Below are 15,020 nucleotides of genomic sequence, written 5' to 3'. Positions count from 1 at the left end.
GAGCCTGATTTTCCTAATTAGGCATAGTTACAATCCATAGTGATCCTGTGATCAATCTTGTGATCCATATCACAACAAACAATGCAAATGAGCCTGACTTTCCTAATCAGGCACAGTTTCATTTTGCAATTACTTAAGTCTCATAAGGACAGTGACGCCTAGTGTTAGTATCCCAAAGGATTTATTGTTCATAATGTTTGTTATGGGATGGCATTTTGTTAATTGATTATTTGTTTATGTTAAGAATCTCTTAAATAAGGGCATTCATCCATTGTGTAGAGCCAAAAATCTACACAAAATCTGTACATAAAATGACAACTACCACAGTTTGAAAAATATATTTGGGTCTATGCTAAGAATCAGAGGTGATGTAGAATTGCTTCCCTACTCTCACTACATGTTGTTGGAATTGGAAGGCTTGTGAAAGTGCACAACAAGATCGTGACACAAAACGCTTGTACTTCAAAAGAGCAAAGTAAAGTGATAAAATGTAGTTTTAAAAGTTAGCTGACACGTGGTCATGACAGCAGAAGGGTGGAAATTAAGACAATACTGGTGAGGCTACAGTTGAAATTCATGCTGGCTAAGCTAAAACAAAAGAAAATGGAGATCAGTTGTCATCACAGCGAAACTGCCATCATTCTCTCACCTGTGAAACTGACAGTAACTTCTGACATCAGCACAGGTGGAATTAAACACAGAACATAGAAGCTGTTGCTAGTGCTGCCTTGCTGCTTCACAGGATGTGCTGTTGAAGTTTCCATATACATTTTTAGAAGTAATTTAACTGACAAATACATCTTATGTGTTGTAATAATGCTATTTTAAAAATCCTGTAAAAGTTAAGCCATAACAATAAGAATTAACAACTATTACTAAGTGACCCCTCTGGCCCTGGAAAACTAATTCTATATTTGTGGAATGAAAATTTCTCAATTATGATGATTCCATCTTTTTTAATGCAACTTTTTAAAGTTCCTTTATGGCATTTCAGTTACAAATATGTTCCAATCTTTATTTTGCTCTCTAATATTTATTTGAAAAAATGAAGGATAATCAGTATATTTCACTTTGTGGTTTGTTGTCTATGGCAATACTTCAGTGTGATTGGTTTCTTACACTGGTGGGCTCACTGTTTCTGGATGTCAGGAGATCCCACTGACTTGGCACTAGATTCAAATTAAAGTCAAGGAAGATGAAATGCATGCCACAGCTATCTTTGTGACTTGTCTCTGAGGCTACTGACAAATTTCTTTGCCCTGGACTGCAAAACTAGGATGATGTTTAGTAGGATTGTAAATAATATTAAAGATAGACATAAACTTTGAAAACAAAATTGAGAAATCCAGTAGGCAGCAGTACAGAGAGAAGATTGAAAGTTTGCTGAAAATACCTTGAATAAGATTAATATTTTTTTCAAATTGATGCACAGTAGCACAAGTGGTTGCTGAAGTCTTGGAACAATAAACTAACAAAGTTATCAAATAATTACTTCATAATCCTCAACCCAGGAGGCGGGAAATGAAAAATCAGATTCCCAGGAAAGGCAGAATGGAAAAAGGAGAGCAGTAGCAAATAACCTATTTTTGATGGACCACGTTTCTGTGTCCATATGTTACTGCTCTCTAACCCACAGTTATGCCTCTTATGTTCTACTGAAAAATATCATTTGAGCCACAACTTGTATGGAAGAAAACTGGATGCTAAACTTAAGCTGGAGATATTTGGAGACATGGCCAAAAACATAATTAGAGAAGAAGGTCTAAGTAAGATTTTTAAAGGGGGAGGGAGGCTATGGAGTTTATGGAAGAAATTCCAAACTATGAGGTCAAGGCAGCCAAAGGTACAGTGATGGAATAAAGGGAGGGAGTCGCCCATGTGGCCATGTGATAGCAAGGTTGGAGATTAGCCTGGCAGGAAAATGGCATCAGTGGGAAGGCTACATTGGTGGCAGCCAATGATGATAGTTTTGGTCTTACTGAAGTTTATCTAGAGTTTTATGTAGCTTGTCCAAAACTTGGTGTTGGACAGGCAACCTGAGTAAATGGAAGCCATGATATGGAGATGCCGGCGTTGGACCAGACACGGTAAGAAGTCTCACAGCACCAGGTTAAAGTCTAACAGGTTTACTTGGAATCATGAGCTTTCGGAGCGCTGCTCCTTCATTAGGTGATGAAGGAGCAACACAGAAAGCTTGTGATTCCAAATAAACCTGTTTTATTTTAACTTGGTATTGTGAGACTGATTACTGAGTAAATCGAGACAGTGGAGGGATTAAGGTAGATAATAAAGAGATAGGGCTGGTTATTTTGAGAATACATTTGGTATTGATCACAAATCCGTGGATCATATCAGCATGGGCAGTATTTGGATAAGGAAGAGGAGGGGCCAGAGATAGATACTTGGGGGAGTGTCGAATGAAAAGGTTGCAAAGAGATGGAACTGTTTTGGCTACAATCTGATAGATAAACATGGTGCAATGGGTTGCCCCACTAAGTTGAGTAACACAAGAGTGGGTGTGAAGGAGGATAGTTTAGTTTTGCATGTCAGAGGTTATAGAGAGGAGAGATAATGCCCATGATTACAATCACAGAGGCTGCAATTTTTGACTTAGTGCCTTTTTAGTAATGTGACAGAGACAGAAAGCTCATTGGAAAGATTCATTTGTGGAGTTGAGGAAAAATTGGGCAAGGATTTGGGAGAGGCCAGCATGTTCAAGAATTTTGAAGAAATAATGGAAATTGGAGATGAGACAGTTTTCAAGAACCAAGGGAGTTAGGCTGGAGTTTCTGAGGAACTGGTTATGATGGCACTTTTTAAACATGGGAGAAGGGGTGCAACACCTGAATTCAGGAAACAACTTACAATATCAGCTTCAAGAAAGGAAATAGGTAGTCAGCAGTTTAGTATAAATAGAGTGAAGGGACAGGGGAGTAAATCACAAGAGAGTGGACAAAGGAGAAATGGAAACAAGATAGGTTCAGGGCTAGAGCAAGTGGCTGCCTAGAAGAAGGGTTTTGTGGGAAAGAAACAAGCAGAAAATTGGATGAACGAATGTGTTAAACTTAGTAACAAATTTAGTCCATCAGCTCTTTATACTTTTGGAAGGGTCTGAATCAGGGTTTATTACTTAAAACTCTGTCTTCAAAAGTCTTCTCAACGTGTAACTCTTTAGCCAACTTACCAGTCATGTTCCATAACCCTTGTTCAATCAACACTTGTTATCCAGTTATTTTAATTTCTGTTTTGTGCTTTGCAGCATGTTAGTATATTAGATGGCTATCATTACTGTAAGAAAGGACATCATATAAAACTTTTTAAAGCAAATTTAAGTTTAAGTTGAAGCAGACAGAGGTTCAAAGAACACTTGTGGAAATTAGGTACAGCTCTTGGGGCTAAAGGGATCGAGGGATATGGAGGGAAGGCGGGATCAGGAGATGAAGCAGAGAGTTGGAATAAATGGGTGCTTTTCCGATTGGCAGTTGGTGACTAGTGGCGTGCCGCAGGGATCGGTGCTGGGGCCTCAACTGTTTACCATATACATAGACAATCTGGAGGAGGGGACCGAGTGTAGGGTAACAAAGTTTGCTGATGACACAAAGATGAATGGGAAAGTGAATTGTGTGGAGGATGCAGAAAGTCTGCAGAGAGATTTGGACAGGCTAAGTGAATGCGCGAGGATCTGGCAGATGGAGTATAACGTTGGCAAGTGTGAGGTTATCCACTTTCGAAGGAATAAAAGTAAAATGCACTATTATTTAAACGGTGAAAAATTACAACATGCTACTACGCAGAAGGACCATGTGCATGAGTCGCAAAAACTCAGTTTGCAAGTGCAGCGGGTGATCAAGAAGGCAAATGGAATGTTGGCCTTTATAGCGAGGGGGATGGAGTATAAAAGCAGGAAGGTCTTGCTGCAATTGTACAAGGCACTGGTGAGGCCGCAATTAGAGTACTGTGTGCAATTTTGGTCCCCTTATTTGCGAAAGGATATAGTGGCCTTGGAGGGAGTACAGAGAAGGTTCACCAGGTTGATACCGGAGACGAGGGGGTTAGCTTATGAGGAGAAATTGAGTAGATTGGGCCTGTACTTGTTGGAGTTTAGAAGGCTGAGGGGAGGTCTTATAGAGACTTACAAGATGATGAAGGGGCCAGATAGGGTGGAGGTAGAGAGATTATTTCCACTTAGAAAGGAAACAAGAACTAAAGGGCACAACTTCAAAATAAGGGGGAGTCAATTTAGAACAGATTTAAGGAGGAACTTCTTCTGTCAGAGGGTAGTGAATCTTTGGATTTCTCTGCCCATTGAAGCAGTGGAGGCTACATCGTTAAATATGTTTAAGTCACAGGTAGATAGATTTCTGATCAATAAGGGAATTAACAGTTATGGGGAGCAGGCAGGTAAGTGGAACTGAACCACTATCAGATCAGCCATGATCTTGTTGAATGGCAGAGCAGGCTCGAGGGGTTAGATGGCCTGCTCCTGCTCCTATTTCTTATGTTCTCATAAAATTTAACGATCAATCATAAAGAAAATGAATGGTGGAGCTGGCTCAAAGGGCCAAATGGCCTCCTGCTTCTATATTCTATAAAATCAAAAAGTCTTGAATCATAAACCCACTCACCTGATGAAGGAGCAGTTCTCTGAAAGCTTATGATACCAAATAAACCTGTTGGAATGTAACCTACATTGTGAGACTGCTTACTATGCCCAACCCAGTCCAGTGCTGGCATTTCCACATCATCTATATTCTATGTTTCTTGGGAGAGAAATTTGGTAAGAAAATGAACTAAGTTTATTCTTAACAAATACAGGCTCATGTAAACCAAATGGTCTCTTGTTGCTAAAAGCATTCATACTCTAAATGGCCATTTATGATGTCAGACGACTCGTCAATTGAATTCTAGTTTCATAACTCAATACAGCCATCAATTTACTGATACATAAGTTGACCATTACTCTCTTATCCCTTCCCTGATAGGTCTGAATGCAGATTCTCCAATTCGCAAGATAATGGATGCAAACACTGATTCAGTCAATGAGCAACTGACACAATATGCAATCCAGCTGAGTATTGAAGAGAATATTGAAGCCACTAATAACTCAACATCTCAGTATCATGAAAGGTAATTGATGCAGAGCGGAATGTGACAAATGACTTCATGTCTCTGTCCAGGTACCGTGATCTAAGAGGATGTTAGCAACAATGAACTTCCATATATTGGTCCATGGTTATTCTTGGCAAAGTGCAGAGTGGTCTTCCATTGCCTTCCACATGTTGCTGGCCAGGATTCTCTCCTGCTGTTACACCTGCCACAGGCATGCACAGGCCTGTTTGGCCACAATAACAGTGCATCTTCCTTAGCCATTAAGTCTTGGAGTTGGACAAGTACCTAGAGCTTTTGAGTCAGAAGCAGGGATACTGCCACAAGACTTCATTTCATTTATCTTAAAAATGTAAAGCAGCGAGTAAGGATGAGAGATAGTTATCCATGTTGGAGGAAGCAGTGGCAAAGCTAGAGGGGGAGCGACCACGCCCCCCTGAGCACATTCTTAGAAGTGATGCCTTTTCAATGGGCTGTTCCTCACGGGCCCCTCAGATCTCTTCCTGAGATCTGAAGTCCTCGATCCATGTACTGCAATCACGGGATGCAATACGGATGCGGGGACTTCAGGCAGCGAGGAAGGCATGCAATCTCCCAAGAGGGCATGCAATCACAAGGATAATTGTGGAGGCCGCGAAGGACATAAATATACAGCCACCGCATCAAACCGCAGTCAAGACCAAGCCTCCTTCGTCAACAGACATCACCAGCCGAGCTTGGGTGAGTAAATAGATTTGGTGATTATCACTTGAAGAATTTAAACTACTATACAGTCCAACATTGGCAGCTTTAATTTAAATAAAGCAGCTCATTTAAATACATAACAAAGATCAAGAATGAATTTAAAATTATTTGGTACGCATCAAGGTGCCTTTTTTATGTGCTCACTCCCCCTAACTTTAAAACCTGGCACCCCTGGGAGGAAGATAGAAAGTAGTGCTCCACAAGAGTAAATATTGGGTCCACTATTATTCCTAATTTACATTAGTGATTCAGATTTAGCAATAAGCTGCTCAATATTAAAAATTGCAGATATTACCAAACTCGAGGATGTGGCAAACATGAGGAAGAAAGCAACATAACACAAAAATATATCAGAAAACTCGTAGATTGGGCTGGGCAGCTAACTGTCAAGTGGACCATTAATATAGGTAAATGGGAGCTGGCTATCTTTGGTTGGGGAAATCTAAATCAAATCTTGGAAAATAAAATGAGAGGCTGAATGAGTAGAAGACCAAAGAGATCTCGGGATACGGGTGAAGCAGTCGCTAAAAACAGGTCAGAATATACCAGTATAGAATTCAAAAGAAGTGAAGTTGTGTAAAATTGTATAGACTCACAGTCGAGTGGCGCATAAGAGTAAAAAAGGACATAGAAGCATTGGAGAAAGCGCAAACAATTAAAAATGGGACCAGAACTGAGAGAATAGAGTTTTTTGAAGGCTTGAACAGATTAGTGGATTGTTCTTTGGAAAAGAGAAGACTTAAAGAAGAGATCCTAAAAATCATACACTGGGTGGACAGGATAGAAAGGGAGTGCATTTTGGAGAGTTCAAGGCGAGAGACCATAAATATAAGATAGTTACTAATAATCCAACAGGGAAATAAGGAGGAATTATTTTTACTCAGAGAGAAAGGTTTGAATATGGAACTGGCTACCACAGGTAGTCAGTGAGGCAAATTTCTTCAAATCTTTTTTTAAAAGGAAAGCAGACATGTGCATGAAACGAGAGATCGAAAGATAAGCTGAAAGGCAAAAATGAGATGGATGGAATGGGAGGAGAATTGAATGGAGTTTTATTACCAGCAGAGACTCATTGGGTTGAATGGCTTGCTTCTCTGTTGTAAATTCTATGGCCAGAATTCTCTGGCTGTTCACAGCAGCAGGATTCTCTGGTTTTGCTGGCAGCACACCCCCAGTCATGGGTTTCCCGGCAGGGTGGGGTGGCTTCAATGGAAATTCTCATTGACAGTAGCAGGACAAGAAGATCCCCCTGCCAGCGAACAGTGCACAACCTCCCATTGCCAAGAGAAACGCTGAGGGGAAGCCAGAGAATCTTGCCCTCTATAACCATTTTTATCAATCTAGAAACGGGACCTCACTCATCTTGTGCCATTTCTTTTATAGGTTTTTGCCACCCAGCCGAGAAAACAGACAAATAGTGGAATCAATCAGGCAAGGTACAGTGTCTGGGCCACACACCATGCATATTTGTAGTATTGTAATTCTCAATAATGTGAACATATGAATTAGGAGCAGGAGTAGGCCTTTTGGCCCTTTGAGCCTGCTGCATTATTTAATGATCATGACTAACAGTAAAAGCTTTGTTATTAATTTTTCCTAGGAGAAATCTTCGCTCTACAACAGTTGACTAAACATAAATTTGCTTTTGATGAAGCAGATGAGAAGGGATGGTTTCCATTGCATGAAGCTGCTGTCCAACCCATTCAACAAGTGCTTGAAATTGTACTGGACTGTGAGTTAACGTTAGAAACCAGACCATAATAAAATACAATTCTCATCACGCTGCCCTCCCTCCCCCCAACCAATTTCTTGAATCTGGTCCCATGGATTATGATCATCTTTCAGTTTCTTCATCCAGTTGGCCATTATTAAGGTGTAACCCTTCGCAATGACAACAGGGTATCATGCTATAGAGACCATTGCAGGTTACCTAATCCCAAATGCAATGGATATCCATGCACCCTCACTTAAAACAAGGGATGCTAGTTATGATTGTGGACTAGAATTTGCATCAGTTTTTCCAAGGGATGTTCAGGCTGATTACAACACTAACATTGAGTCCAAAACTCATATACAGCCTATTCAACTCAACTGACCTGCAACAAAGTCTGAAATCCCCACAAGCCTCCTTCCATCATAGAATTTCATAGAATTATAGAATGCCTACCATGCAGAAAGAGGCCATTTGGCCCATCGGGCCTGCACCGACAATCCCATCCAGGCCCTATCCCCAAAACCCCATGTATTCACCCTGCTAATCTCCCTGACACTAAGCAACAATTTAGCATGACCAATCAACCTAACCCACATTTTCAGAAACCAGAGCACCCAGAGAAAGGCCACCCAGATACAAGGAGAACATGTAAACTCCACACAGATAGTTATCCAAGGCCTGAATTGAACCTAGTCTCTGATGCTGTGTGGCAGCAGTGGTGATCACTTGCCGCCATCCTTCTTCATCTACCCCAATCAGCATAACCTCCTATTCCTTTCTCTCTCATGTGCTTATCTAGCTTCTCTTTAGCCTATGGTATTCACCTTAACTACTCAGTCATAGATTTACAACTACCCAGCTGGCAATAAAGTCAACCAGCATGAGAAAGGATTGAGCTTGGGGATGATGTTCATTACCTGGCTCATGGATCATATTCTATCTCTGAAAAAAAAACACAATTTTAATTTAAATGTGATGTTTTCCAATCAATTGGGATATCATTATTTGACACTTATCTGTAACTGTCACCCCTATCAATTTGCTGTGGGTATCATAAATGCTTTGGTGTTGTTTTTTTCTGGTATTACGTAGAGGTTAAAGTCATTGCCAAATCATGGTAGTTAAGTCTGTTCTGTGAATGTCCTTTATTGTACATTTGTTCCCACTCAAGCTGACATGAATCTATACTCATCAGTGGGAATTGTGGTTAGATGAAATGGCAGTTCAGTGTATAAATGTATCTATTTATTTTTCTAAATTGTTAATTGTAGCATCTTATAAAACAATTTGGCAACAGAGGACCGAAGATGGGAATACCCCACTTACTTTGGCTGCTACTGCTGGAATATTAGGGAATGTGCAAGCTCTTTTGGAGAAGCGGATCTGTCCCAATGTCACTAATGACCGGGGAGAAACACCACTACTGATTGGTAAGTAGGTTTTTATCCCTTTTGAATCTTAGCTTGTTGCTTCCCATCCCCTTCTTTCCTGACGCCTTGCTAGGGTATAGATTAAATGCTCAAAGAGGGACAATTCAAACTCTAACTTGATTGTGTTTTCGCCGAACATCCATGCATGATCACTGCTGGCAGGGCAGTAAGATTGACTTACCTTTTGATTAAAGCTGACAAGAATACCCACCAGAATTAATATCTACAAATTGGGAGGCAAAAAACAGTCATTTTATTCTTTCGCTGAAATGGGGACTCCATAGAAAAAGTACAAATGGTCATTTGCATTGCTTCAATAGAATTTTCTGCTAATCTTCATGAAAAGCCCATGAAGTTAAAGTTTATTTTTACTGTCACAACTGGCTTACATTTAGACTTCAGTGAAGTTACTGCGAAAATCCCCCTGTCTCCACACTTCGGTGCCTGTTCAGGTAAGCTGAGGGAGAATTTGGCATGGCCAGTGCACTTAACCAGCACGTCTTTTGGACAGTGGAGGAAACTAGAGCGCTCGGAGGATACCTAGGCTGACATGGGGAGAACATGCAGACTTCACACAGACAATAATCCAAGCCGGGAAACAAACCCAGGTCCCTGGTGCTGTGAGGAATTAGTGCTAACCATTGTGTCACTGATCACGAGAAGCTGCACTAAATTCCAGGTGGAAGTAGGGAGCCAACATTTTCTGAACATTTCCAATGAGGCTAAGTGGATTTACTAAGAGCCCAGGGATTCAGTTGACCCTGGACTGTATGAACACTGTATAAAGCAGGCTTGATCCTATACTGAGTTTATGCTTAGTGTGACATCAAGCCAAAATATGTTGAGATAACTTCATTCTGTGACCAGGCTCTGACACTTGAATGACACTACCATAATGGACCTGCAATCACTTCACACCAGTATTAAACTTTGAATGCAAAAATACTCTTATGTGAAAAACTTATTTCTAATGTTAAGGATAACCACCTTAACAAAAAATATATCTCCAACAACCTATGTCAGTACAGATCAAGATTGTTATCATGACACTAACACTTTATCATGTGTCATAACATTCACCCAAGAAAAATAACAAATAAATTATTTTGGCCTTATCAAGAATGAGCTTGCGGTCAATTACAATTCAAATTCTCTGTTCCAGGCATGTATTTACTAAAATAATACCATCAGCAATTGCGTGGTGAAATTTATTCCATCTGCTGTGCCATGGGATTTAAATGCAGCTGCTAATTTTTGAATGGAGACCCTGTTCTAAAGATGTGCTATTGTATTATTGCACCTGTCCACCTCAGAACATGATATTGAACAATTTTGGCTGAGGGATCATAAACTATTGACATACTGCGAAGACAGTTTAGAATATGACAACTGGAAAAGACTTACCAACTTCAGAACAATAATAACAGTGTAAAGGATAGCATTAACTCTCCATGCTTATTCTCAAGCCTGCCATAATTATGACAAAGTACAGTTAAAAAGGTTAACTTAGTGGAGAGATTTCTGGCAGGTTTGGATTCTGGGAAAGCCTGATGTCTTGAACCTTTGAGAAGGGATAATTTGCAGACCAAATCCACAAGTACCTCAGATCGCATTGCTTAAATTATTACATTTGATTCAGTTTTTTATTTTCATATTAGTTTTAAAACAAATTTAATGGAAATGGTCAGACAGCATCAGTGACGCAAATCACACAACACACGTTTTCCGTGTAGAAATATTTTTGTCAGAGAGTTCAGTTTGCAATCATCTATCATTAAATGGTTGATGTGAGGCTTTTTGTCTCTTTGTTTTATTTGAGGTAAAATGCTTGTGATATTGTGGAGGATTGTGGAAAGTCACTTAGTGGATCATACAGTATTAAACCCATTGAGGGAATTCAGTGACCATGTAATGTAAATGCAAAACTCAAGCATGATTGAAAATGAGGCGGCATGGTAGCACAGTGGTTAGCAGTGCTGCCTCACAGCACCAGGGACCTGGCTTCAAATCCAGCCTCAGGTCATTGTCAATGTGGAGTGTGCATGTTCTCCCTGTATCTGTGTGGGTTTTCTCTGGGGGCTCCGGTTTTCTCCCACATTCCAAAGATGCTTGGGTTAAGTTGATTGGCCATGCTAAATTGACCCTATTGTCAGGGCGATTAGCAGGGTAAATACGTTGGGTCCGGGTGAGATTGTTGTCAGTGCAGGCTCAAAGGGCCAAATGGCCTCCTTCTGCACTGTACGGATTCTATTCTATGAAAACGGGGTTGCATCAGAAATCACACATCAAACCACCTTCTGGTAATTACTTGCATCCAATGTCTCAACTAATTTCTTGAAAAACTCCTTTTCTTTCCAATGCACTGGCCTCTTCCATTGTGGAGGAAACATTTGAGTGCTGTGTGTTGCAGAGACTAAAAAGTGACTTGAATCTTTGCCTCTCGACCTGAAACATCTTGCTCGGTGCCCGAACTGGAAGTGTTAACATTCTTCCTCCCAGCAGGTTACAGCAGAATGAATTGCTATTCATTGATTCTAATTTTGAGATCTTGCATGGTCCACAGAAAATTATGAATCATAATTTATGGATTTATTATTCATGTAATCATTGATTTGGAACAGGTCCTGCAGAGAGTTTTGGGAATTAGAAAACCCTTTCTTTCAGGATAAATCTCCTGTCTGGTAGAATGGAGCCTTGAGTGACAAAAGTCATTTCTTGTGTTCAGCTATCCTGACTCATAACTCTTCAATCAATGTTTCTTACTTCTTTATAACCATTCCTACAACCTTGTATTTGCATTGGAGTCACCATTAGAGATCATTAAAGTGAATTTGTAAATCACCCAATAGAGGGCAATCTAGTACAATAGTTTCAATCTCCAGCCTCTTGTCTATGGACATCACCATCTAAACCCTATATAAATTAAAGCACTCAGAACTAAGTAAGGAATCGCGCTCTCTCATTTTCTCATAAGGTACATCATTGGCAAGTCCTCAATATGGAGTAAGATTGTTTCTCAATATAACATTTGAGATTTAAGATTTGCCATGCCTTTGAACACTTAGACAATTTAAAGCAAAGCCACAAAGTTAGCTAACACATAAAAAGCAAATTGATTGTACTCTCAACCTCTTCCTTATCAATAACCATCAATGGAATAATTTTAGACAGAATGGAGACTATTTTGCATACCTATTTAGGCAGCATGGTGGCACAGTTATTAACACTGCTGCCTCACAGTGCCAGGGACCTGGGTTCAATTCCTGGCTTGGATCACTGTCTGTGTGGAGTTCACACATTCTCCTGTGTCTGTGTGGGTTTCCTCCGGGTACTCCGGTTTCCTCCCACAGTCCAAAGATGTGCAGGCTGAGTAGATTGGCCATGCTGAATTGCCCCTTAGTGTTAGAGGGATGAGCTAGGGTAAAAGCATGAGGTTATGGAGGTAGAGCCTCGGTAGGATTGTGGTCTGTGCAGACTTGATGGGCCGAATGGCCTCCTACTGCACTGTAGGGATTCTATGATTCTATTTCATAAATTAAAAAAATGCAAATTAGCAAGCATAGAATATCAAACTAAAACAGAGAGCTTGGGTTGGTTGTATTCAGGTTTGTACTAGAAACAACTAGGATGTATAGGATTATTCCACATCACATCTTAACATCCTCTTTGATATAGATTTAAAGCACCATTAAGTGCTGTCACCACACTAAGTACTCAATGAGAATATTTGGGATTGGGATGGGTATTCACTGGTCCTTTAAGACTATGCTCATTGTGATTGCTTTTCAAAGTCTATATGACAGATAATTTGATGGAGGAATGCAATAAAAAGATGAATAACAGCCTCAATCGTGACTGGGGCTGAATTTGTAAACAGGATAGGGGAAGAGATTTGGTCAAGATGCACACTGTGCAATTTTAATATTGCAGTATTTGTCTTTTTTCCAGAATATTCCCTGCCTGGAAGCCAGCCTGATTCACAGGCATGGTTCCCTAATGTCTGGAGAATGCCACAGACCAGGAGGAAGTTGAGGAACTACAGCTGAGTTAGTGGGAGGATGGTGTGGGAGTGGGACGAGCTTGGAAATTGGGGGTGGTCAGTGACCCTTGGGCAGGGGAAGGTCTCATCGTGGGGGTGTCAATGGTCACAGGGAGTGCAGCTCAGTGATGGTCAGGGAAAGGGATAAGCTTAGTGAGCTGGGAGGAAGCTTTCCTGCTGCACCTGGCCCACAGAGCAATCCTACTCTCTCTTCATCTCCTGGTTTGCAGCCAACCAGGATTAAACCCAGACAATAGATGACATCAGAGACTGGCAGCCTAATGTCAATATTTGATCCAAGCCATTTCATGAGGGAACCTATAGGAGGATCATATAAGGGTGACCTTATAGAGATTTATAAAATCATGAGGGGCATAGATAAGGTGAATAGCTGAGGTAGGGAGTCCAAAACTAGAGGGCATAAGTTGAAGTTGAGAGGGGAAAGATTTCAAAGGGACCTGAGGGGCAACTTTTTCACACAGAGGGTGCTGCGTATATGGAATAAGTTGCCAGAGGATGTTGAAGAGCCGGGAACAATTGCTGTGTTTAAAAGACATTTGGACAGGTACATGGATGAAGAAAGTTTTGAAGGATATGGGCCAAATGCAGGCAAATGGAACTAGTTCAGTTTAGGAAACCTGGTAGGCATGGACAAGTTGGGCTGAAGGGCCTGTTTCCGTGCTGTATATTTCTATGATGCTATGACTCTAAGTTGGAAGCTTTGTCACCGTCTTACCTCAGTTAAAAACTCAGAGATTCTCTTAAAATTTTCACTCCTTATCTGACCCAAATTAACTCATTTTTTGGATGGCTAATATTCTTCCCTGTGTCTCTGAGTGTGTTAGAGCACCTTGGGCTTCCAGTTACCGTCATTAACCTCAGGCTTTGCTGTCACTGCTTCTTAACTCATCAAGCCTCCTGAAGTGTGATGTGACCTTGCACCATCTGCTCATCTGTTAGGAATCCTCTACATATTTATTCTGTTTCCATTTCTGTTTCAAAAAAGAAGTTTACACTTCTTGTTGTGTTTCTTGTCTGCTCTTTATTTCTAAGCTGTGAGGAAGAATTTCTTCGAGATGGTATCATTGCTGCTACGACATGGGGCGCTTATAAACCGGCCCTGTGTAAGGAGGTGGACAGCAATGCATGAAGCAGCCAAACAAGGACATGATGACATGGTAGCACTGCTGCTGAGGAACAGTGGGAATGTTAATCAGAAGGATGGGTATGGAGTAACTCCTGTTGCCATTGCTGCTGCATTTGGGCACTGCACTGTATTGGAGCACCTCATTCATAAAGGTACCATCAGAAAAACTCACTTCATTAATATGATCTACAGAGGAATGTAAGGTGACATTCATCCCCTTGAGCTTGCACTGCCATTCAATAAGATTGTGGCAGATTTTCAACTCTACTTTCCCACTGTCTCCCCTTATCTCTCAATTGCTTCATTGTATCGAAAAAGTATTGATCTCTGTCTTAACAATGATCAACAAGCTGAGCACTCATCCTGCTGGGGTAGATAAAAATCAAAATCCACTGACCTCTTGATGAGGGAATATCCCTGTAATGATGCAAGCTACAGACTTCATCAGGAATGCCAAGGGTATTTATTTACAAAGAAAAACTGTACAGAGGCCAGCAACCTCCCACCTCCATCTTCTGGCTAGAGAGAACTCCACCCCCTGGGGTGATCAGCCATTCTCAGTCCCAATTGGTCCCTCAAGCCACTTGACTCATTGACCCTCTTGTGCTTAAGGAAACAATCACCACAGTCCCCTGACTTCAGTACTAAATGGTTGATCCCTTATCCTGAACTCTCCACCGCGAAGAAGTAATCTTTCAGCATCTACCCTGTTGAGTTCTCTGACAGTTACAATGAGATCACCTCTCATTCTTTTAAATCACCAGAAGCTATTGGCTGAGTAATCCTTTACATCCCTGAAACTAATCTAGTGAGCTTGAAGAAAGTGTGACTTTTATTCGA

General features: G+C 40.8%; 1 protein-coding gene across 2 annotated transcripts in view; it reads left to right on the top strand.

The window, feature by feature from the left end:
• Nucleotides 1-4,702: 4,702 nt before the first annotated feature.
• The window catches only part of LOC145344500 (ankyrin repeat and SOCS box protein 15-like), a 28,556-nt gene continuing 18,238 nt past the window's right edge, over nucleotides 4,703-15,020 (top strand). For both annotated transcript variants that reach the window (XM_080191676.1, XM_080191678.1), the window contains exons 1-6: nucleotides 4,703-4,777; nucleotides 4,983-5,127; nucleotides 7,234-7,286; nucleotides 7,451-7,582; nucleotides 8,836-8,994; nucleotides 14,087-14,332. In XM_080191676.1, coding sequence (XP_080047802.1) covers nucleotides 4,708-4,777; nucleotides 4,983-5,127; nucleotides 7,234-7,286; nucleotides 7,451-7,582; nucleotides 8,836-8,994; nucleotides 14,087-14,332 — 805 coding nt within the window. In that variant the 5' untranslated portion in view covers nucleotides 4,703-4,707. The remainder of the gene's footprint in view (nucleotides 4,778-4,982; nucleotides 5,128-7,233; nucleotides 7,287-7,450; nucleotides 7,583-8,835; nucleotides 8,995-14,086; nucleotides 14,333-15,020) is intronic.

Source organism: Carcharhinus amblyrhynchos, chromosome 6, assembly GCF_965287045.1.
Source record: "Carcharhinus amblyrhynchos chromosome 6, sCarAmb.v2.hapA, whole genome shotgun sequence".
NCBI classification, from domain to species: Eukaryota; Metazoa; Chordata; class Chondrichthyes; order Carcharhiniformes; family Carcharhinidae; genus Carcharhinus; species Carcharhinus amblyrhynchos.
This window is presented reverse-complemented; position numbering and strand designations above follow the sequence as displayed.